We start from the raw sequence: 23254 nt of genomic DNA, 5'->3' as shown, positions 1-23254 counted from the left end.
TTCTCTTTATGCTGAAGTGTGTTAGAGGTGTGAAAATTGAGCACACTTGAATTTGTAGTAAGTTTCTAATAGCTACTCTACATAGTTCATTATGTTGGCTCAAACTGAAGGCTTACGAAAACATTGCAGATCTTAACAAGTTTACAGAGCCTAGGCTAAAATGTGATGTAATAAGAGTGGAGAAGGGGTTCAGTGATGCTAAAGAAAAGTCAGAGTTTGCTTATTTAGGATTAGTTGCTTCAAGTTATTTGGAATACATGGGAAAGCTGAACTGTGATCTGAGCCCCTTTTCAGGCCAAACTTGGATGCACAACAGGAAAACCACCCTGTATGTAGTTCTCAGGATTTAGTTACCTGAACTTTGAGCTAAACAGAGCTGCTGTTACCAGGTTTTTGATGCATAAAAGCGTTTTTCCAAGGTACAAAAGAGAATGTGGTGCAAGGCTGCAGCTACCTTTTTGAAGTACTGCTGTTGCAGGATTGCAGCTTGCTCTGGAAGGTGTGAGCCGTGCTTTTGGGTTGGATTTCAAATCAGGAGTCCTTTACTAGCTAGAGATGATTCCCTGTCTCCAGTGCCAGGCTCTGCCATTCCTCTAGGAAGTCCTCTGACCCCAGTGAAGCAGAGGCAGTCTGCACTGGCACTGTGACTGGCACTGCCCTCTGCTCCACTGTGGGACCAGTGCCAGCAAGGCCTTGCCATGGCTACCAGAGTGACGCAGCTCCAGGCTCCTTCCTGTCTGCTCATCAAGGATTATAGTGGAATGGCTACTGCAAATAATATTAAATGGGAATTTTTGTTTCAGTGTGAGGTAGTTGTTCACCTTGTATTAGAGGCAGCCTCTTGTTACCAGCTGTGAAGCAGGCGTGTACTACCCTGCAGCACAGAGCCTGTGTTTTACTTTTGCCCTTCTTTTGTTACCAGGTGCAAACCAGACTGCAGACATTCATTTCTGGCCTGCAGCAGAGAACAAGTGAAATTGAGGTCTTAGCAGTAAGTATTTGCACAAGCCTGAATTGATTGCAAGTTCTGACTCGGGCCAGACCATTCAGTTGCTATCTGATCCCAAGCGAACCAAACATTTGGCTAAACAAGCCCCCTGGCCTGTTTGTTTCATAGCTGAATGCTGTGTGTTGGGCAGCTGCCTGAACAGAATTACAGCAGTAGTTAGCTGTAGATGCCTCAGCTGTAGCTGTACTGGCTGCTGAGGGAGATTTAATAACTGGCTCCTGATAGATTTGCTCTTGCATTTGAAGCAACACAGCTTTTGTTTGCCTGCTTGCGCTGCCTGCTTGCCTGTACCTCTGGAACTTTTCATGATGCCATCTGTCACCAACACTGTCAGGTGCTTTAAGCCATGGTCAGTTCCCAGCCCTGGCAGCACAGGTGCTGCTTTGCACAGCCTGTCTGCCTTCAGTGCAGCCAGTGCCTAGCTGGTAAACTACTAACAGCACTGCCTTGCAGTGATTTCTGGGTGCTCTCTTTACAGGTTGATCTGCCAAAAGCAGCACTGATACACTTCCTGTCCTTAGAGGTAAGCAGTTGAGTACTGGCATTAGAACTCATAACACTGCAGGACAAATGCAGCTCCTGGTGGAGTGCAGTAGAAAATGCCTCCATTGGAGATCTCTTCCTTATGGAAGTTTGAGTTAGGTTTTAAAACCCACTCCCAGCCCAGAAGTTTGGGGAAAAATCTTATCAAATGCGTGAGTTAAGAAGGACACTATGATGAAGTGCTGAGCCAAGGCTCTGGTTTTTTCCCTCAAGAATAGTTAACTGAAATTAAACTTGATGCTCATTTTTAGAAACAAACATACATTAAGGACAGTTTCAACAAAAGTGTTTCTTGAAGCTATTATTGAAGAAAGGCAAAAAATCCAGAGGCAGTTGTTTTGAGGACAGGATCTGAGCAGTGAAGCCAAAATAAAAAGGGGATGTGTTGCACTGACACCCTTAACAACTCAGACTGCTCCATCAGCAAAAAGACCCAGCAAGGGCAAAGCTCTTCTCCTTCCTCCATTGAAAGCAGAAGTTAGGAAGTCAGAAGTTCTGCACAGAGAGATGGATGCCTCCCCACACCCATAAAAAAAAAAAGAAACTCAGGAATGGCATCTTGCCTGGAAATGGATTCAGTTCTTCCATTCCTTTGATCTGCTGCTCTCAAACAGTGCTGCTCTGGTAGACAGCCCCCAGTGACAAAGCTGAGAATACTTCCAGCATATTTAGTCCCTCCAGCATGCCCAAATCATGGAGACAGCAGCTTACTACCACAAAAACAAAAACAACCAAAAAAAGAGTATCAATGCCCACCATTAGCTTGCACCATTCATCTTTGACCACCCTCACACCACAATTCTCTGATTCTACTCAGCATCCTGGAACTGGTAGAGCCCTTTCTGTTGCTTCTGTCTTCACATTGATAACCTGTGCCAACAGGCTGCTCACCAGATTCCTGAGAAACCTGCTTAAAAATTAAAACTGCAGATGCAGATGTTGTTTCTGTGACATTTGTTTGAAGGGTGCTTAGTTAAGTAGCACTCAGAAGCTGAGTGCTGCTGGGGGAAGCGTTTCTGTGGAAGGAGTGGAAGCCTGTGTCACATCTCTTTGGCAATTGTTTTTCCCAGCTTGAAGAAGACAGACAAGCCTTCGATGCTACTGTGAGACAGCTGATGTCGCGGTGGCCAAAGCAGAGGTGTTCCTACTTGCAAGCAGTCTGTGATGAAATCTACACCATCAAGATGGAAAAGAGGTACATTTGTTAGGCAGCACCAGTATTCTTATATTCCACCTGTACTGAAGAAGAAGCTGCTCCTCATTTGCTCTACTTCTTCCCACTCCTTGAGGCCAAAAGAAATACTTAGCCAATGTGTAGAGTTCCTTGAGTGCTGTGGGAAGAGCTTACTCCTCATCTGATGTTATCACCTGTGGCAAAACCAGTTCTTGGCTCCATCCATTGAGGAGTGCTGGGTTCCTGCTGCACAGTGATGCTCTGTGCCTGATTTCTCAGCATAAGAAACACTTGTGTTCAACTTGTTCCCTTGTGGAATCGGGCAGGGATGGGGAATTCTGGGCACACCCTGTTTGGAGCCTCAGCTTTTCAGGTTCAGGGTATTAGGCACTGCTCTGGGCTTCGTGGAGAATGTTTTCTTCAACCTATGTTGAAGGCATCACTTAATTGTAAATACAAGTGGACATGGACTGCTTTTTTTAGCAAACCTGAATCAATTTGGGTGCATATCTAATGCTCACTAGGGCAATTAAACATCAAGTGAGACTTTTTTGTTCCTGTGGCTTGCAGGGCTGGCCAGTGACCACAGGCCAGCACTGATCCCTGCTGTTGGGTGTGGCTGGGGCATCCTTCCCGTTTTAGTGCCTGCACAGGGGGCGCTGCTTAGCCAAGAGCCTTCAGGTCACCAAATGAAAACTGAGCGGGCAAGGTAAGTGGAAAGGAAGCCAAACTTGCTGCTGTTCTGCTGACTCTTCTTCCTTCCCTCAGCAGGGCTCCCATGCTTGTCCTGTACAGCTACCGAGATGAGTACAAGGTTCTGGTTTAGTGCCTGAAGCATCTTCCATGGGCTGCTTCCCCCCAAGTGGCCATCAAAAGCTGTCAAAATGGAAGACAGGCAACTGCTGTCTCTTCCCACGTCCAGATTGACTTTCATGTGCAACACAAACTGTACACCGCTGTCCAAAGGCAGAAATAAATGTTTTACAGGCAAGGAAGCAGCGAGGCTGCCTGCAGCCACAGCTCCGCGTTGCCATGTAATGCTTGCCCCTGTGACAGATCAGCAGCTGTGCAACTGTCAAACTCATCCTAATTTCAGAATGCCTTTTATGTCAACATGCAGCAGCGAAAGGAAAACTGCATTCCAGGGCTGGAGAGGCTGGACTGTGCTCAGCTCTACCAAACTGGTTTACACATTTCTTCAGAAGGGTTTTTATTTAATAAAAGGTTTGGCTACTGGACTTTTTCCAGCTATCTAATACAAATACCTGTTACAAGATTCTTGTGTTTGGGGAGGGGTGTTGGAGTTTTTGTTGTCGTTATAAGCTCCCATTTCAGCATCTCTCTAAAAGCCAGCTTTCTATCCAAGTTGCTGCAGGCCTGCCTGCCCCTATGCTTGTCCTGCCTGTGCTTGTGCATTCAAATCAAGCAGCAGCTTCCTGGGAGATGAAATGAGACCTGATACAGGAGAAACTTGTTTCAGACCTAAACAGTAACCTGTATGTGCTAGAGGCACAACCAAAGTTTTGAGCTAGTGTATTTCTCATGCACTGTCAGAGTAAGCTTAAAGTCATAGTCAGATTTGGAATTCTATTATCTTCTTGATGCTAAACAGTACCACAGCCCCACTGGAAGTGAAGCTGAGCAAAGCTCAGTCACAGCAGCCACAGTTACCTGTGCAACAGGCATCATTCCACACCAGACTGCAGGGCAGTTCAGGATTTCTGTTTACCCTCCCCACCTGGCACCTCCTGGTTTGCCCCCATAACACTGCCTTTAAAACTGCAGGCTCACTGCATTGATACCTACCTACATCTGCCCTTTGCTTGTGGAAAAGAGGAGAGCAAAGCTCACCTATGTAAAGAGGTAATTTTAAAGGCAACCCAAAGAACTTGTGGGAAGTGTGAAAGCTGTAATGGCAATACACCAAGTGACACCAGGGGAGTCAGTCCTAAAGGCAGAGGTAGCCATCATCTTCCCAGCAGTTCAGCAAGACGAGTGACACCATTCATGAGAGCCCAGTCCATGTCTCATTGTGTTTAATAGGAACAGTTCAGCATTCACCCTTTACACCTGCTCAGGTAAAGGAGCTCTTTCAGATGTGAAGTATGGGGAGATCAATCCCCAAGGCTGAAGCTTTAAGAAAATAAGTTCAGGTGACAGGAGCACTTTTAAGTGCTGTCTGAAGGGACCATGATGCAGAGCCCTGCCCTCCCCCCACCCTGAGCTAGGGTCAGCACAGCTGGATCAGCAGGGAGTGAGGGTACAGCTGCCTGGCTCTTGAGGAGCTCAGGGAGTAGCTTCACTGTATCATGTGGACAGGTACCTCAGAAGATGGCAGAAACAGGAAGGCTGCTGTTCCTGGTAATGTTGGCACCCACTTGCCCTCCTGCTCTTAGCTATAAAACTGGGCACCTGTCACAGACCCCTCCTCCAGCCTTGCTTCACTTCTGCTAGGTGCATCTCTTGTTACCCCTCAGACAGGTTTATGCTGCCCACTGGTACAACAGAAAGCAAGCAGCAGTCTCAGCACAAACCCAGCTGGCCAGCAGCTGCAAAGCTAGTTCAGCGAAATGCTCCTGCCACACAACAATCCACAAACAGCACCTTCTGCTCCCTTAAAACTGATACTGGTCACAGCCCAGTGTCCTGCTGGAAGCCAAAGACAAGTGGAAACTCAAAAAGAAATGGACTTTGAGCAAGGGTCAAGTCCCTTATGGTGATGGCAGGACACTGCTCCATCACTGTGTGGCTTTACTCTTCTTGTTTTTGCTTTTCTTGTCTTTCTTCTTCAAGCCATCCATGTTAGCTCTCAGCAAATTTGAATATGCCTGAAAAACAATTGGAACCACTGGAAGAACACAAGTGACAGCAGACCAGAGGTGACATCTGACAGCACTGCTGGGGTGGTACCTGTGTTTTCTGTCACCATGATCATGCTCTTACAGCCTGCACTGGAAAATGCTTGTGCAGAGTCAGATACAGCACAACAGCTTTAGGGGTTTGTTTGGTGGGGGGGGTTGTTCATTTAATGTCTGCAGGCAGAGGGGCAGTCTAAGGTTAATATGCAGAGCAGGTCAGCACCCAATCAGCCTCTTCACAGCTGTCCAATGCTCCCTACTGACCACTCCCCAGTACCCCCAGAAAGGGCAGATAGAAGGCAAGACAAAACTTACCATCTGGAACTTATTTACTTCTTTTGAGCTCACCTACAAAAATAATACTGGAGGTTAAGCAAGCAAGGACTGGCTTCTGCTACAGACCAAGTGATCAGCACCTGCTGGCAAAATCCTTTGGGCTTCTTTGAGAGAATCACAGAATGGCTTGGGTTGGAAGGGACCTTGAAGATCACCCAGTTCCATCCCCCTGCCACTTGACTCTAGACTGAGTTGCTCAGACCCTTGTCCACTCTGGCCTTGAACACCTCGAGGGAGGGTCATCCACAATCTCCCTGGGCAGCCTGTTCTGAGGTCTCACCACCCTCACAGTGAAGAGCACCTCCCAAATGCCTTCGCTTGCAAATGAGAAGCAAGTGAAGAAACATTCTAAGGAAGGCTTAATTTACTTATAAGGCCATAAAAATAGGTTGCAGCCCAGATTCCCTCAAGTATTTATCAACATTGTTCCTTGAGTTACATGACAGAGGAGACCTAGAGACAGCTAAAGCCTTTCCCAATCTCTCAAAGTGAACAGCCATCAGGTTTTCAACTTTAAACATTTCCTGAAACACAAATAGCTCTGTAAATGAGGTAGGAAAAACAGGCATGCTGCACAAGATTAAGCATTAGAATTCCAAGTCCACCCATGCCCACAATTTCTTGCCAGGAAACAAGGATTCCTTTCCTACTATTTCAGGAACATTCAGTTCTTCCCTAGGTTGTAAGAACACTCAGCAATTCCACTGAGGTTTACAGCCTCTGTCACTTGAGGCTTGAGTGTAGGTGTGTAGGGACCTTCTGCTTGGAACCACACTTGTCCTCATACCACAGGTTCCATATCTGCCCATTCAATTGCTGTCCTTCTGCCTACATCTCCACAAGCACGTTTCCCCTTCCTTCCAAACAATTTTACCTGACTCAGAACACAACAGCTGCTGCTGCAGCAAACAGGCAGAAGCCCTCTCAGTGCCCTGCAGTACCCCTCAAGCAAAATCCAGCCTGTACGAGGTCGGCAATGCTTCAGCAGCCCAGCCTCAGCTGTGTCTGTAGCTACCACACAGTCTCTCTGGAACTAAGGGAGTAGCGCTCATAGAATTCATGGAAAGACAGATTTCGCTTGAAACACGGGGCAGTAAATGAAGGACAAGCAGAACCACTCATCCTCCTAACCCAAAGCTGGCACTCACCACCGTGCTAATTTTCTTCTTCCCATCGGTTGCTCGTAGGAGACATTTGTTGTCTGCTGGCTCAAAGCTTTCTGTGTGGCCTTTGCGTGGCACTGGCTTTGTTCGCCCATCATCTGCATTGAAGGACAGAAAGCCTTTACTCAGCAGTACTAAACCACCCCCTGCCTCCTGCTCAGGAGAGCTGTACAACACTGCAGAGTTCAAGGCTGTCTGAGCTGACACTGCTGCTGCACCATTCGCTGACCCCTTCCTTTGCAACCTCAGCATCTGATCCACAGAATGCACCTGAAAGGACGGGTATAAACCCGTGCCCTGCCGTGCCAGCCACTGCTTCGGCAGCACTGTTTCAAATCCAGCTCTGTACACTTCTCAAGTAGTCGCAGCTAGCCAGAAGCCGGAGAAACATGAACACACAAACACAACATCACAATTCCCCTTTTACAGGAATTCAAGGACTTCCACTTAGCGGTTGATAAAGTCCTAAGATTTTGTAGTCTGAACTGCAGGCTTCAAGGTTACAGCATGCAGCTGTAATGCAGTAACAGACTTCAAACTTACATTTCTTCAGCGTTATGAAAACGCTCCCCGAGGTTCTGCACTTCTGGAAGAGTCTCGTAAGCTCTGTCAGGAACTGCAAGAGAACACAGAAGCCCATCCATGCTGGAGACCATCACAGGGGGGTTTATTTCTCCTCCCTGTGCTCCATTCACTGCCAGGGAAGCAGCCCCTGTCTGGCTCCACCGCCGCCGCTACGGCAGGCCCGGCTCCCCCCACCTCCGCCAGAACACGCACCACGGAAAGGGAGCTCCTCCATTTCCCCACCATGAAGCCACAGGATAGGAAGTCCCTGCCAGGGACGGCCCAGCAGGAAGCTCTAATTCCGGAAAACGAGGTCTAAAGCACGGACCTACCGCGGCCCCAACGCTTCTGGCCTCCCCTCCTCCCTCGCCCAAAGCACCGGCACCACGATGCTCGCTTCGCTTTGCTCCCCTCCCCCGTGCCGCTCCCAGGCCGCCGAGGCAGGCGAGACAGGGGCGCGGCGCGGTCCCGGCGCAAGCCGGAGGTTTGCGGGCCTCCCTCCCGCGCCACCCGGCAGGCGGCAGACCCCCGTGGGCGCCGGCAGACCCCCGTGGGCGCCGGCAGACCCCCGTGGGCGCCGGCAGACCCCCGTGGGCGCCGGCAGACCCCCGTGGGCGTCCGCGGCCCCGGCGCCGCTGCCCACCTGCTCGCTCTCCAGCAGCACCATCCTGCGCGGCCGGAAGCGCCGGGCACGCGCCCCTCCGCGCGCACGCACACGCCGCCGCAGGCCACGCCCCCCAGCCGCTCGCGCACAGGGGCGGGGAGCGGCGGGGCCCCGCCCCCGCAGGGAGCGCCACGTCGGCGCCGCGCGGCCAGCGGCGAGTGGCGGTCGCGGAGGTGGTTCCTGCCGCTGCTGTCGCTGCCGGTGCCCTGCGCCTCCCCTCCGTGCCTCCCCTGACCTGTGCCGTGCCCAGGCGGTTGGGAAAGGCCGGGTGGGCCCTGCAGCGCTCTGGCTGGCCCTGCAGCCGCTGCCATGACACGGTGCCCAGTCCCGTTGTTGGGCGGCTCGCACTGCGGGGTTTTCCCCAGCAGACGACTCGAGCTTGGAAGAGCGGCACCGGCATTCCGCTCCCTAAAGGCGGCGTCACCGCGGCAGGCCCGCGGCTGCCTCAGCTAGGCGGACGCGTCCCTAGCACCTCTCTCGACCCGAGGCTACGTCGGTGCTGCCGCGAGTGGCTGCTCTTGGCCTTACGAGAAGCGGGGACGCTTTGCCAAGCTGCGCAGGAACGGCGGGGATGGGAGGCCGCAGGCCAGCTCCGGCTCCCTCCTTACCGCTCGTTCGAGTGGGTGCTGCAGGGCACAGGAGGGCTGGGAGCTGCAACCGCAGAACTGCCCCTGGCCCTCGCTGACAGTGCAGTGCAGCAAGGGTCCAGGCAGCCCTGACCAGCCGAATGTGTGAAGAGGGAAGAATGTCACAGGCTCAATGATCATGGGTCCTACGTTCAAGAAACAGCTGAGAGAGAACGAGCACCGGGGTGGGGAGGGAGAGGTTGAAGGTGCTGAGAGGCAGATTCTGCAAAGGGGGAGCCTTGTGTCAGGCCTACGTTAGTTGATGTGGGAACACACAGAAGGAGCCCTTGATCTAATCCCTTTCCATGTTTCTCACTAGGAAAATGATTTGTTTTTCCTCCGTGGGCCTAAGGAAAGTGGAAGACAATGCCTTACAGCTTGAATGGGAAGAACTACTCAGGCTGATAGGTGCTTGAGCCACTAAGGAATGCATCCTTTTGGTTCAGGAGCTCAGGGATGCAGTCTGGTCAGAACTGAAATCCCTTTCTGTGCCTTCACTCTCGCGGTGGGCTGGGGAGTGGTGTTTCGCCTATCCGACGGTCACGATCAGAGCTTGGTCACGCCCGGGGTCCCTTCTCGGGTCTGCGCTCAGGGGCGGCCCTCTGCAGGCTAAGCGAGGGGCAGCAGAGGGTGCTGTGATTGCACACACGGCGAGGATCTGCCTGAAGAACAAGGAAACCACTGCCGCAGGAAAGGTCACCGCAGCCCGGGCCTGCCTTACCAGAGCTTGTCAGTTTGTTGTCCCCGTGATGCTGGAGTCGCAGGAAGCACCGAGGTCTAACACTGCCTTTCCCTAGATGTGGATGCTGTTGTCGTTCTGAGGGTTTTGCAGCTCTGTCATTTGCAGCTGAGGGGAATAGACTTCAGAAAACTGAACTTCACTTTCTCATAAAAACCAAAGTGAGGAATGTATGTTTAAGTTTTCTGGAAACAAGCATTCTAAGGGGACATCATCAGTGCTGTGACTGGAAGGACTACTGGGCCAGAGCCTCCTACAGGTGCAGAAGGTGATAATCCCTGCCCCAAATACTTGCAGTCAGCATCCACAGCCAGTACAGACATGGTGGACACTTCCTTAACCCTGCTTGTTGCAGGAGCAGTTATAGCAAACTCCAAATTACAAGATATTACTTTGTCAGAAATGAGAATAGGGTGGCCCTAGAGGAAGAAGATGCAATATTGTGGCAAGTTTTATAGGCAGAAATGGGAAAACTAAACCAATTTCAACACACTCCCACGTGGAAGCTACCATGGTCACAGACACTGAAGGCAGAAGTGCATTTCCACTCCTGCTTGCCAAAAGAAGTTGGGTGGTCACTTAGCTGAAACATGGGGACTGCAACTCTCACTTGGGTTCTGACTTCTGAACTCAGCAAAAGAGGTTCGTGTGGCCTTGAACTGGTCTCTGAACTTCTCTACCACAGCTCTTCTGTAGAGGTGGGGAAGGAGCTGTGGCTATCGCTGTGCCTTTTATGCTGCCTGTGCAGTGAGCACCGTGTTGGCTTTCACTGCTTCTGCACAAAAATCTCCACCTTCTCTTAGGAGCTACATCTGTCGCTGGGGTGTGCCATTGGGATGCTGTGGGCACAGTGTGGCTAGAGCTTCCAAGAGTGTGCAAGAGGTAGTGGGCATCTACCTGCCTGGGGAGACTTCTTGCAGGAACCTGTAACACAAAAGCTTCTGGTTCTGCTGTGTGCTGAAAGAAGGGACAAAGGGGAAAACATTGGGAAGAATTCCAGAGAGTTGCATCAAATTTACTTTTTCTCCAATCTGTTGTTTTATCAGCAATTTCTCTAAAAATGTGTTTGTCTCTCAATGCTTATAAAAGAAGTGGCTCTGCTGCATTGCTGGATTTATTTCCATTAGAAAGAAGAGTATTCTTGTTAATGTGTGTGTTAGCTTATCTTCCTCATCTGGAAGCTGCTATTCAAGACAGAATGTCACCATTTAATTGGAGGAGAAGCCTTCATCCCAACTTGCAAACAAGGTGAAAATGGAGTATTTTTAACAACTCCTCTCCAAAAAATAGATGGAGCAGGGGAATGCTGACACTGCTTTACTTTTGCCAAAGGCTGCCAACACTCGGAGGGAATAAGCTGTTCAGCTGGCGAAAAAGTGCTGAACAAACACTGAAGGAGCTAAAGGGATACTCCCAATCATGATATACTTGCGTTTCACTTTGCCTCCTGCCCTGCTCTAATGCCTTTCCCCTCAGCCCTTGTCCTCAGAACAAAAACTGGGGGGGGTGGGGTGGGGTGAGGGGGTGGGGAGAGAGGGTAAAAAGGGAAATAAAAGGAGGGGGAAATATTTCCAAAATAAATCAACAAAAGGGATTGTCTAAAACGGTAGCAAGAGGAATTGGTGGATCCTGAGAGTTGGCAGGAGCATTAATATTTTGTAACCCGATCTGCCATGTGACTAGAGCCAGGCAATAAAAGTAAGGCTCCTACCAGCCCTCCTGTTTGCTCAACTTCATTATATGCTGTCAGGAGAAAATGACTTTTTTTTTTCTTTTTTTTCCCCCAAAATTTAGCAAATTAAGCCACCTGAATCATTAAATCCTGAAGGAAATCTGGCAGAGAACTAGAGGAGGTTGCTGCTGCACTTCCAAGTTTTCCTGGAAGCAATGCATGTGCTGAAGAGAAATGGAGAAGGTGAAACCTTCTCTCCGAAATGTGGTGGGAGGAGCAGGAAGCAGAAAGACAAACTTAGTAGAAGCAAATTAAATTCTTGCTTAGCCTTAGTAAAAGTGGGCAGAGGTCTGTCCGAATTAGCTAGGCGAGGTTCGCCCCTCTCCTTGCCTTCTGCCGCACGCACTGCGCTCGGCCTGAGCACAAAGGCAAGTCAGGGTATGCTCGCAGCGGCGCTCGGCATGACTTGATGGCAGGTAATGCCCCACAGTTCACAAGTAGATCGTTCTGGTAATTCCCTTTGAAGTTGAAGCACCCCACGTCAAAGCGTAGCTATGCGTGAGGCACAAGAGCAAACCCCAGTAACAGCCTTCCCGCTTTGCCAGTCTGTCATTAGCACTGCGAGAGCCGCAGTGTGCACCGCACCGCACCGCACCGCACCGCACCGCACCGCCTGTCTGGCCTCCACAGAGCCGGGACTAACGGCCAGAGGAGAAGCCTGCAGGGGCCAGCAGTAACAGCGGGTTGGACTTGATGATCCGTGAGGTCTCTTCCAACCCTGCTGATACTGTGTGATACTGTGTGATACACAAAGTGGTATTACTTGCCTGGCCAGCCATGAAAACAAGAGAGACTGAATATCTTATAGGTCCAGACAGGGCATTTTAGAAAGAGCTTTGTGAGACCAGGATATGCCACCAGAAAGGTGTTGAGCCCCTGGGGAGAAGGCCAGCTCCCAAGAGAAGCTGTCCACAAGAAGCAGGAGGTGCTCCCTCATGTCTTAGGAAGTGATTTAGGTACCCTGAGCTCTTTGCTAACCAGTTCAGTTCATCTCATCAAATCCCTTCTGTTTCACTCAATACTATGCTTTATTTACACCAAGTGAGCTTCAAAGATAGGTTAAGTGTAAGCTCGAGTTCAGTGGGCACTGGCTTGCCTTGTGTAACAGCAACATGAACTGTTATTTATCTTTTGTGAGGAAGACCAGAAAATGGATATAAATACACTTGTTGAAACTCCAGTGCACCACATTGCTGTTGTAGTGCAAACCAAAGCCTGTCCGGAGTGAAATGCAAAAGGATCCTTGGTGGGAAAGGGCTTTATGGTTTTGAAGTACTGCCCAGATTTTAGGCAGCTTCTATGTTAGGATAAGAAATGATGACTTGTGATGTGCTGCAAGGTGTCTTACATGTGCTCAGAATGGCTCAATGACAAGCCCTCAGCTCACTAAAAGGAAGCAGCCCAGACGTAAAGTTGGTTGCCTGTACCCCTGAGGTGTCCTCTGTGCTCTCTAGAGAAACCCTGAGGCACAGCTTCCCCTGGGGATGATGCAGCAAGGAGTGTCTGCCTGTGATGCCAGCTGTGTAATGAATCCATGGATAATGCTGCAGTGCACAACACACTTCTGGGAACAGTAACACCAAAGAAGAAATTCCTTTAACTCCCACAGTATGAGGAAGGGACTCAGGAGATGCAGCAATGTGTCACCATGTTTGCTGTTGAAGGACAGGGCAAACAAAACAATCTCACAGAAAACCACGGGCAGTGCAAAGCACTGCAGTGAAACAAACAGATAAAAAAAGGAGACTGATGCAGTGTGGACATCCTGTGGTTTGAAGGTACATTTGTCCTGACAACTTTCAGTTGTGAGCAGAGCAGAGTGAAGTGGAAGAACAGCCTGTTCTGAAGCAGTGCACCTGCAAGCTGATGCAGCTGAGCTGTCCTTTCCCTCCTCCGGCAGCCTCTCTGGTTCACCGGATCACAGGATGTTAGGGCTTGGAAGAGACCCAAGGAGATCATCGAGTCCAATCCCCCTGCCAGAGCAGGACAATACTATCTAACAGAGATCACAGAGGAACACATCCAGACTATCAGCATCTGTCTGCTGCTGCTGGGAAGACATCACACTGAACACACCTCATGAAGTAGAGACTGTGTGGCCAAGAACACTGCACCTGTGGCAGAATGAGTCTTTAAAAGTGCCTTAGCAATAGCACCAGGCTTGAGTCCAGATATATGTGACACTCACAGAAACAAACCAAAAGTACCAGGACATGCACCCATTCTTACAACCCAGAGATGCCTGATGTGGCTGAACTCCCACTTTATGTTCTCCATGTCCAAGCTTAGAGTATCTTGGTAGTTATTCTTCATATTACTTGTTCCTGCTAAACCTAATGAATTTTAATTTTTCAGGGATGTGAAATAACTTTCAGTGTACACCTCAGCTGCTTTCTCAGGGCTAGAGGGCTACCCAGTGGTAGTTTTTGGCCTGTGTTTGAACTAGGAGTAAGTTTTGCAAGGCGTTCAGGCGTGTCAGGGTTCATTCCACTTTAGGCTATGAGCTTTCAAACAAGGGACTCAGAGGCTTTCTGAAAATAAACTATCAAGTTCTTCCTTGCAATCCCACTGGCATCAGTACAGCCATGGTGGTACACAGGAGGTCAGACCTTGGGAGCTGCTAATGTAACTCTGGCTTTGGAGCTGTGAACTATAAACCACGAGTTCATTGAGGTTAAAACTTTGCTATTATCTTTAAACCAGTTTTGTGATAGGAGCTTTCGCTGTGGTTTCAGTCTATCTGTGTTAGTCACCTGTGAACTCCAGTGGCACAGGACCTGTACAGTCTGATGCACCTTCTGGGTGCTCATGGGATTCTCCTTCCCCAACCTCACAGCTCATCTCTCTAGCAGGCAGAGGGTATACAGTCATCACTTTATCTGGTGTGGCAGATCTCTAAGCAGAGAGAATGGCTGGGTAAGAGCTGTGCAAAGCATCAGGGAGGTAATTAAGTTGGAGCTCAAGAGTAATGAGGTGACAGAGATTGTGTTGAGCATCGTTTCTTTCACATCGATGTGTCCTACTTTCAGAAACACAGAAATGTAGCAGTGAAAATTTTCCACCAGACATTCCCAGGGAGGTTACAGGTTTTTTTTTTTTTCATGTAAGTTTTTAAGAGACAGAATGAGGAATATCACACCATGTTAAAAAAAAATACCCTGCCACAAAAACAAGTCAATAGGAATTCTAGGTCAGTAGAATGTCACCAAGGAGGCCAACATTGTCCTTGATATCTGAGAATGCCAGGGGATATGTAATTAGAAAAGGAGCCATGAGGTCTTTGCTATCCTCTGTTTGCAGACTGCTCACAACAACAGAAACTCAGGCAGTGCATAGTCTCTTGATACCCTTGAGTGCAGCTGTCTCAGGAAGAACAGGGTCACCCACCACCTCACCACTGCTATTTCCTGCCTCCACTGAGGCTGCCCAGCAAAGCGAGACCTGGCTGGACTCCTAAGGGTTGAGATCACAACAGAAGCTGCAGTGCCTGTAAAACAATAGTTTCTTCACACCTTGAGTGAGGATGTCTGATACAACAGCCAACAGAGACACAAAGAAAGGGATAGTGAAACTGGTTACCAGATGAGTGAGGTGACAGAGATTGGCTCAGACATGAGTGCTCTTGCTTTCACGAGCCCTACTTTTGGAAGAACAGAGACAGTTTTGATGGTTACCACCAGATATTTCCAGTATGACTCTCTTCTTCTGAGAGCTGCTAAGGGTACTGCTTGTTCAAGCTTTACTGGTATTTCTTGCTCATCCCAAATGCTCCTCCAAATGTCCAGACACTTTCTAGGAACAGGGTGGTGTGGTGAGGCTCTGTGCAGCCAGCAGCTGCCCAGGGTTCTCTGGGTCAGCAGCTGGAGGAAGCGGTTTCCTGTTTTGCTGGTGCTCAATGACACTTAACAATAGGGAGAAAGAAAAAACTGCAGGATCTAAGCATAGCAAAACTGTTTGCTCCATGAGCTGCCTGCCTGCTTCCCCTACCTATCCCAGCCAGCCCCCACCTCCTGCATCCACCCCAGCGAGGGGACAGCAGCAGAGAGGGGACAGAGGCACTGGAGGCTGAGGCAGCAAGGGCTCAAAGCTATCTCTGCCATGTAAACAGCTTCCACCCCTTGGCAGAGGGTCTGAAACAGCAAACTGAGCTGTACTAATTTGTATCTGTCCTCTCAGGGGTGGGAAAGTGAGATCCATGTGCAGCACTGCTGGAGTGTCAATGTCAGCAAGAGGCACTCAGGCCTTCTTAAAACACCTACAGCATCTTGCCTATCCTAGGAGATGGTTTTCAGCACCATCCTGAGATAACCATTTCCAGCAGTGGTCACTTCATTAGGGAACAGCATTGTTGGAGATTCCTTACTCTGCCTTTCTGAATGATGTCTTTCTCCTCTAATGACTTGTGCCAAATACTTAATCCACTCTTATCAGCTCACAAAGTGCTCTTATGCTCCTACTCCCCTCCTACTGCTTACGTGCTCAGGCAGCATCCCTTGCTACCGTACTGGAGTTTGGTTATGGTGGCCTCTGTCCATACCCAAATCCTACTTCACTTAACTGGCCTTGTTTTTCAAAAGCACCTTCTGAGATCATGGGCTGCAGGGGGTAGCTCTGTGAAGCAGACTCACCTAACCATTGTCACTGCAACTGGAGTCACTCAGAAACAGGAGGCTCTCAAACTGCCATCTGAGTTTGTTGCTGTCCCTGTTGCTTTATTTCTGCCTCCCCCTCTCTTTTTCTGAACACATGCTGCCTTTAAAAGCACACCAAGCAGCAAATAGGAGCCCCAGGCAGGCTGGAAGTCACAGGCTCTTTGTTAGAGCTCAGGCTGTGGAAATCCCAGGTAAGTCACTGCTGCTTTCAGTAGCAGGTAACTCAGCCACTGCCAGTCAAGCTCAGGAGCCTTATTGTCAAGGAAATTCTCAGAAGCAACAAATGCAGCTCCTTTGTTATTGCCTGTGGCCTTAAAAAGATGTGGTGATTAAGTCCTACAGCTCTTAAATTTATGGAGTGGCATGCTTAAAGATACGGCCTTGGAGTTTGGCACTAGATTTAAAGAGCAGCATGCCAGGAACCTCCACAGTGAAGGGTTTCTTTTGTGTACAGTTTCTTCACTCCTCTCCTCTCCTGAAAAGTCACTTAAGAATCCCACCTGTTGATTTATGATTTAGTTTTGCTTTTGGCCAAGTTGTGATTGGGCTCTAGTGCCAGTATGAAGCAGGACTTAAACCAGCAAGCACGCGGTGAAGTTTTGCAAAGAGCCTAGTCAGTGAGACACAGTAATGTAGGACATCTATCATGCTGAAACCCAGCAGTGTTTTATCATCCTCTGCACAGAGCAGGAGAGCTACAACTCCACTGGACTTCTTTATGAAGAACATCACAAAAGAGGTACGTTAAGACCAAAAAAACTCTCCCATAAATCCCAGGATGAAACTGGCTTTGTTGGCACCAAACTTTTACCTAGCGTTATTTTGCAATCAAGGTACGATGTTCTCTCACCTTCAGCTTCCCTTCCGTTGTTGCCTCAGACAAGTCTAAAGAGTGTCATTCCCACAAATGTCTCAGAAAGTTTCTATCACCTGTCATAGGTGCTTGTGTGGCCAAGCCTGCTGCCTGCAGTCTGCCTGCTCTTCGGGGAGAGTCAAGAGCAGTGGCACAGCACCAGCTACACATGCAGCAGCAGTGTCTTGAATGTTGTGTTTCACTCAGTGTTGTTAGGACAAGTTAATTACCAGGCTAGAGGAAGATAATCAACAGAGGAAACCACATCATTATTCAGCAAGGCATCAAATGCTATCTCAGGTGCCTGTTACTCCTGCTCGACCAGTTCTGCTGTTCCCAGTGCGTCACTCACCTGACTGCCACGAGCATCAATCTTTCACTCCTCATTACACGCTCAGTTACAAGCTGCAACACAGCCTTGCTCTATCCTGTAATTACAATATAGCTGTGCTATAAAATCTATTATGTCTAGGGGTCAGGCTGAGAAATTAATTAATTACACTTCCCCCACTTGCAGGCTAAGATAAGATTTTTTTTGGTACTTCTCCATAAAAGGCTCTGCTTTTGCCCTAAACCAGATGGCCTGCCGGAATAAGCAGCTTGTCAGCAAGAAACTCTTGGTAGAGAGGCAAGCAGCAGGCAGTTTATCATCACAGGGCACCTGACTATCAGTATTATAAAGTTATCTTTTGGCCGAGAGGTCTTGGCAGCAAACAGCTACTTCAATCTGAAGGAGATTAGCAGTGCCACAGAAGGCCAGTGCCAAAGTAACAGGTTGGGCTGTGTGTGCGTGCCACGGCAACACGCTTCGGGGCAACCCAGCCCTGGGCTGCTTTTCCATTTGACAAAGGCAGCACTGCTGGCCTTTCAAAGGGAACCCAGACTGAAATGCTGGATTGCAGTCAGGTCACAAGAGTTGTCCAAAGACAAAAGCCAGAGTGGTCTGTGGGCTGTCTGGGCACAGGGAGCTGGAGGAAGCAGGTATTGCAGTGGCTGAGAGCTGTTGTGCTGCTCATGGGGCAGTTGGTGTGGTGGGGCAGTGGGTCTGAGTTACTGCAACCCTTGGGCACACCTGCACGAAACAGTGGTTCCCTTCCCAGAACTCTCACAGTTTAAGTGCCTTACATAAGCTAAGTGTGCTCAAAGTCTCTGGTGAAAGCTGCCACACACTCAAAGCAAGCTGGGGAAGCCCCACTCTACAGAGTGAAAGTCCCATCTCCTGGGTGAGGAAGAAGACAGTATGTCACTTTCTCTCCTTCTCTCCACAATTTTGCTGCTGGTTGTAAGCTACAAAACAAACTCGGGATCTCAGGGAACATTCAATCTGCAGCTTGTTCTCAGCTGATCCTGTTGCAGGGAGCAAGTTCCTGGCTGATTCACGAGCAGTAAAAATAAACACAGTCTGGGGAAGGCAGGGAGGAGGGAGGGAGACTGGTGGGTATGGAGGAACAAGTAGGAGCTACAGCAGCTGGTGTTTTCTTTGCTGGTTCTTTTCAGAGGATTTAGGCAGACTGGAGATGTAAGTGATTAATGGAGAATGATAACACCTCACACACCCCTCCTCCTCCTGGAAGGAGCACGAGTCTTAATGCCTATCGATGCCAGTTTCTCAGCTTTAACCTTCCCAAGATTTACACCCTGCACCCACTGGAGTGGGCCGAGGGCTGACACACATCGGGGTGCATTAACTGCGTTCTCCGCAGCTCTCACCAGTGCTCGCAGCTTGTCCTCACCGTTTGGAAAGCTGCACTCAAAGCCCTGTGGCTTTCCGGGTGGGAGCTGACCAGAGGGAAGAAGATGAATGGTCACACAGACTTGAGTGGCTTCTTTCTGTGCCTAGAGTGAAGGGCACAGCTACGTGTTGCTGAACCCCAGTAAAACATTCCACAGTGGCCTCCAAAGCCCATTGGGGAAGAGTGGGCAAGTTCCACTCCATAGGTTTGTCCACTGCTTTGCCAGGAGCATGCAAGGCCTCTACCCTGGGCCTGCCCTGCATTGGTCTTATCACCTTATGCAGGCTGGTTAAGAACTCTGCTTTTCCTCTCCTGTGGTGGAGAAGAATGTCTGGCAGAAGCAGATGGGCAAAGGCGCACACAGCTTCTGCGGCCACTGAAAAGGAGTTGCAACAGAAGTTACAGAATCACAGACGTTCCATGTTAGAACATAAGGAATGAGGTTCCCACCAGGAACAGCATAGGACAGAAATGGAGTTTTCATTACCACTTGTCTTAAGAAGGGCAGGTGGACACATAAAGGTGATAATAATAAAGTGCTAAAGAAGTTTACCAGAGACGTCTCATCAACGGAGAGGGTAAGGGGAATGTCAGGAAAAGATCTGGTGGCTTCAGGAGGGCACAGCATAGGAGGGCATACAGCTAGGCAGCAGGAGCTCCTGAAGGGAGGACAGGGACACAGCACTTGGAAGAATGGTGAGGAAAGAGCAAAATGCAGTCACCCACATCAGCGTCAGTGAGGCACCAGTGTGACACAGCCATGAAGAGCTAAAGGCAGCCACAGGATGTATGAGATAGGATACTTCAGCTGACACCAGATGTCACCCAGAGCAGCACACACTGCACTTGTCACACATCTGCATGAGAAGGGTGTCCTGGTAGGGCATAAATCTTGCCAGGCCGGTTTAACCCTTGCTCCCCTCCTCCTGTTACAGGCACAGAAGTGGAGCTAGATGAGCAAACAATCAGGGTTTGTTCCCAGCAAAGCCTTGAGGGTTAGGGGCTTAGCACCACATGTCAGGTGCCTTGTGCTGCCCCTCAAGGTGCCTGCATGGTCACAGGAGGCACGAAGCTTTGAATTCATTGGCCAGAACAATGATATTGGTGCCTATTGGCCAGTTTCGTTTTCAAAATGATGTATTTAATGGGGGGTGATTTAGAAACCAAATTTCTGCCCTGACCCTCCACCAGCAGCAGCACCTCATTCGTGGCTCATTAGCTGGGAATCACAGAAGTCAGGTGCTTGCAGCTTGCACCAGCTCAGCAGCAACTTGGTTGTTCTCTCCTTCCCTCTGCCTGGAATATTTTGCATTTTACCCCGGGATCATTATCGTGGGTTTTGTAAGCATCTTTGTACAGCAGAATTACTCAGGGACCAAAGCATCATGAGTGCATCTGCTGCAATTAATGCTAAGGCTCCATGAGCATAGTTAGAACTTTCCTTGTTTTGCGTTCCTATTTTTCCAAGTTCTGATTGTTCAAACTGCTTAATTCTGCATTTATAAATACCCTCTGTGCAACTCCTTCCCGTCGACCAAAAATCCAAAGAATCACAGGGAACGTTCCTGAAATGTTGAATATTCTCAATGAAAATAATATTAATACTTCAATTAATATTCATATTTCGTAACTGAATATTATTATCCACAACAAAGGGCAGACCAGAAACGCTGATAAGCAGCAACAGGAAGAGTCCAGCTTAGAAGACCATCAAAGAAAACTGCTTTATATAGCAAGAAAGCAATGAGAACAGGTGGGCAGGAGCCTTTGCATCTGTCAGAGGAGGAAACAACAGGGACGGAAACAGCAGGGACAGAAACACAGTTAAACTAAAGCATGACTTTAACACAAGAACTCGGTGGCATGAAACAGTGACATGGGGAATGAGCTCGTGAAATATGTCAACTGAATTTAGCAAGGGGAAACAGAGAGCAAGCTTAGGATGGAGCTTCACAAATTATTAAGTGTTTTATGATGTGGAAGGCCCAGTCAGACCCTTTCTATCTGAACTCTTGACCTCACAGATGCAGTGGCATTAGGAGCAGCATTGTGTGATTTAATTTGTAATGATCAAGACAAAACACTGCAAAGTACTGGAGACGAAAACTAGAACCTGTCATAGCCTGGTCCCTGGCTGCGATCTAGACCAAGGCTGAGTGTGGCTAGAGGAGAGTTAGGGCTTTGTTACCTGACTGTTGGTTGGTAGCTTCCCTGGCAAATGAGCTACTGTACAGCTCCTAATGGGTGGGTTTCTATGACCTGAAATCACCACTGCCAGCAGTGACTGTAAGCTTTGCTGGCAATCTTCCTAAAGATTCCAGTAGTTGCCTTGAAAGGAAGAGCAAAGCAGCCAGTATGAGGGTGCAGTGCAGGGGAGGGTGGAAATCATGCAGCCATGAGCTGATGTCACCCGTCCAGGCAGAGAGAATGCCCCAGGTCTCCTCCAGTGCCAGCAAAGCATTTGCTCACTTGACAACTGAAAGCACAGACCAAGGCTAGACTGAATGGTAGTGGCCCCTTATTGTCCCATGGCTGGCAGTGTCTGCCATGCTGTCCATGCTCACACATGCACTATTTGCAGGAGCTTGGCATATAAGAGCATGAACTCTGTGCTCTCTGGGCAGCCACATAGTGCTGGGCAGGGATGCCCCTCTGGAGTCTTCCCAGAGCACACCAGCAGCACCACGTACTTCTTTCACTTGTGTTCAGGGCTGGGAGGAGAGGAGGCCTGGTGAAGGCTGAGTGAGTCATGAACACACTGGAGCTTCCTCCAGCTGTAAGAGCCAAGCCTGCCTTTTGCCAAGACAAGTGCTGGCACATCCCACAGCAAAGGAGGGGGAGTGCAGGGGAGACTGGGGAGCGGTGTGGAGAGGGAGACCAAGAGACACAACCAATTATCTTTTCTTTCTGCTGTGCTGGTCCTGTGAGATAGGGGAATTCATACTGCACGTACACACTCCAGGTTGTAGCTGTATCTCATGTTTCCAGGGGTCAAATGTTTATGCATTTTGCCTCCAAGAGCAGAAACGTGAGTTCTTAGCAGGGAGAAACTGAGCACCAGCAAGCCAGAGGGCAGTGCAGTAAAGCACAGGCAGGACCCTTCACTTATGCTTGGAGGTCAGCTGGATGGTGTAGGCTTTGTGCCCCATCCTCAGCAGAGCTGGTTTATCAGTCAGACCACAATACCTTGAGTGCATTGTCTTCTTGCTTCCCCACAAATCACCCTGAACAACACCTGGTGAGACTTATATATGAGCTTGGTACCAGTTTTGAGGATCCTTACATCACCTGATATCTAAATTATTTCCCCCACTCACTCTGCCCACATCACTCCTTCAGCCCACAAGAAGCTGCATACAACAGGCTGGTAAGTGGTGCTGCAGCCGTAATGGTGAACTCCAGCTGGAAGGGCTCTCTGCAGAGGTCTTGAACACAACTGAACTTACTGGTGCTCTGCAAGGAGTTGTGCAGCTTTCCTCAGTGTTGTGAAGGAGTAGCCTGGTCAAATCTTTAATGGAAAGAGAGAAGACTACGACTGCATAGACAGCTCTTTACTGCCTTTTAGAGAACAAAACCCACCAAGCACTATTTGGATGCACACCTCTATGAGAGTATCACTGCAGGCCACTCAACACAGGGCATTGTCCAGACAGGGTTTTATCCAGTTCCTCTTCGGAAGCCACTCTGCCTTTCCTACATAGGCTGCAGGACAGATCGCTGCTTCAGAACAGTCAGGGCACATGACTCATCTTTATTGAGCAAATTCTAGGCAACAAGGTGGGATTTGTTCTGCTAAAGCCTGAAGTGCCATTAGCAGCCTATAGGGCAAGTGAATAAACATTTCCCTCAGAGTAAGCTAACTGCTGCTCACTGCTCCTGCTTTAGATGCCACCCCAAGGCATACAAAGACAATTTCATTATCATTTATTGACAGCCTGTCTCAGAGCTGGTGGGGAAGTGTTTCCTATGGAACAGAAAGCCCTGCAGCCCTTCAGGCTGCTCAGACATTCTGCTTGGATCAAGCATGTAGCAGATTCATTGAGCCCTGCCCATGCTGGTCCAGCTCTGTGTCTTCCTGACCCCTAGGTTTCCCAGTGCTAGGCTCTTGTTTTCTATGCTCAGCCAGCCCAGGCTCTCTCCACTCAGACTACAAGATATGGAGTATTTTTGTAGCTGCCTTTAAAATAGATTCAAGTGGTTTGTCCCAGCTTGGCCTCCAGGAACCTTCTGGGTAAGCTACCACAAGCCACACAAACACGAGGTCTTGCCAAGTGCCCAGTTCAGCAGAGAGCAGGCTGTGGGACATGGAGGAGGTGCAAGAGCTGGCAGCACACTTGGCACCACACAAGGCACAAAGCAGACACAGCCCCAGCCATGTGTGAAGCCCTTCCTGACTGCCCTGGGTGTCTGTGCAAGGCAGGCAGCTCCTGAGGACAGTGCCAAGCTTTGCTGTGTGTTTATACAGTGCCTAGTACAACGGAGTCCTAATCCAAACCGGAGCTCCTATGAGTCACAGTAATGTAAAATAAGTAGCAGCGATAATGTGCTTTCCCTCCGTGCTCATCAGGGCAGAGGGAGAGGAGCACCCTTGTTGTCCTCTCCGGGAAA

The 23254-nt window shown here is 49.3% G+C and overlaps 2 protein-coding genes across 4 annotated transcripts in view; one reads left to right on the top strand and one right to left on the bottom strand.

Annotated features, from left to right (window-relative positions):
* The window catches only part of EIF2AK4 (eukaryotic translation initiation factor 2 alpha kinase 4), a 42110-nt gene extending 38122 nt beyond the window's left edge, over positions 1-3988 (top strand). Inside the window, exons 36-39 of one of the 2 annotated variants that reach the window (XM_064147557.1) lie at positions 923-991; positions 1488-1532; positions 2623-2747; positions 3498-3988. In XM_064147557.1, the coding sequence (XP_064003627.1) occupies positions 923-991; positions 1488-1532; positions 2623-2747; positions 3498-3552 (294 nt within the window). In that variant the 3' untranslated portion in view covers positions 3553-3988. Of the gene's footprint in view, positions 1-922; positions 992-1487; positions 1533-2622; positions 2748-3494 lie in introns of both variants that reach the window. The other variant, XM_064147546.1, reaches the window with a different exon arrangement.
* Positions 3989-4745: 757 nt separating this feature from the next.
* SRP14 (signal recognition particle 14) lies at positions 4746-8399 on the bottom strand. 2 transcript variants are annotated; one of them, XM_064147589.1, is made up of 5 exons: positions 8291-8399; positions 7627-7699; positions 7069-7181; positions 5900-5932; positions 4746-5554 (listed from the first exon to the last, which is right to left on the bottom strand). In XM_064147589.1, exons 1-5 carry the CDS (start codon positions 8312-8314, stop codon positions 5465-5467), a joined length of 333 nt encoding a protein of 110 aa, XP_064003659.1. In that variant the 5' UTR covers positions 8315-8399; the 3' UTR covers positions 4746-5464. The 2 variants fall into 2 exon arrangements, with proteins under 2 accessions (XP_064003659.1, XP_064003650.1); XM_064147580.1 differs by lacking the exon at positions 8291-8399 and adding an exon at positions 7861-8150.
* Between the last annotated feature and the right edge of the window lie 14855 nt (positions 8400-23254).

This window comes from Pogoniulus pusillus, chromosome 1, assembly GCF_015220805.1.
Source record: "Pogoniulus pusillus isolate bPogPus1 chromosome 1, bPogPus1.pri, whole genome shotgun sequence".
Lineage (NCBI taxonomy): Eukaryota > Metazoa > Chordata > Aves > Piciformes > Lybiidae > Pogoniulus > Pogoniulus pusillus.
The sequence above is the reverse complement of the archived record's forward strand: the minus strand, read 5'-3'. Positions and strand labels throughout refer to the sequence as shown.

Coding starts and splice junctions, on each gene's coding strand:
- SRP14 (XM_064147580.1), bottom strand. CDS start 7,893: ATGGTGGGGAAATGGAGGAGCTCCCTTTCCGTG. Junction 7,700..7,860: donor GGAGGAGCTCCCTTTCCGTG/GTGCGTGTTCTG, acceptor GTTCTCTTGCAG/TTCCTGACAGAGCTTACGAG. Junction 5,555..5,899: donor AAGTAAATAAGTTCCAGATG/GTAAGTTTTGTC, acceptor ATTGTTTTTCAG/GCATATTCAAATTTGCTGAG.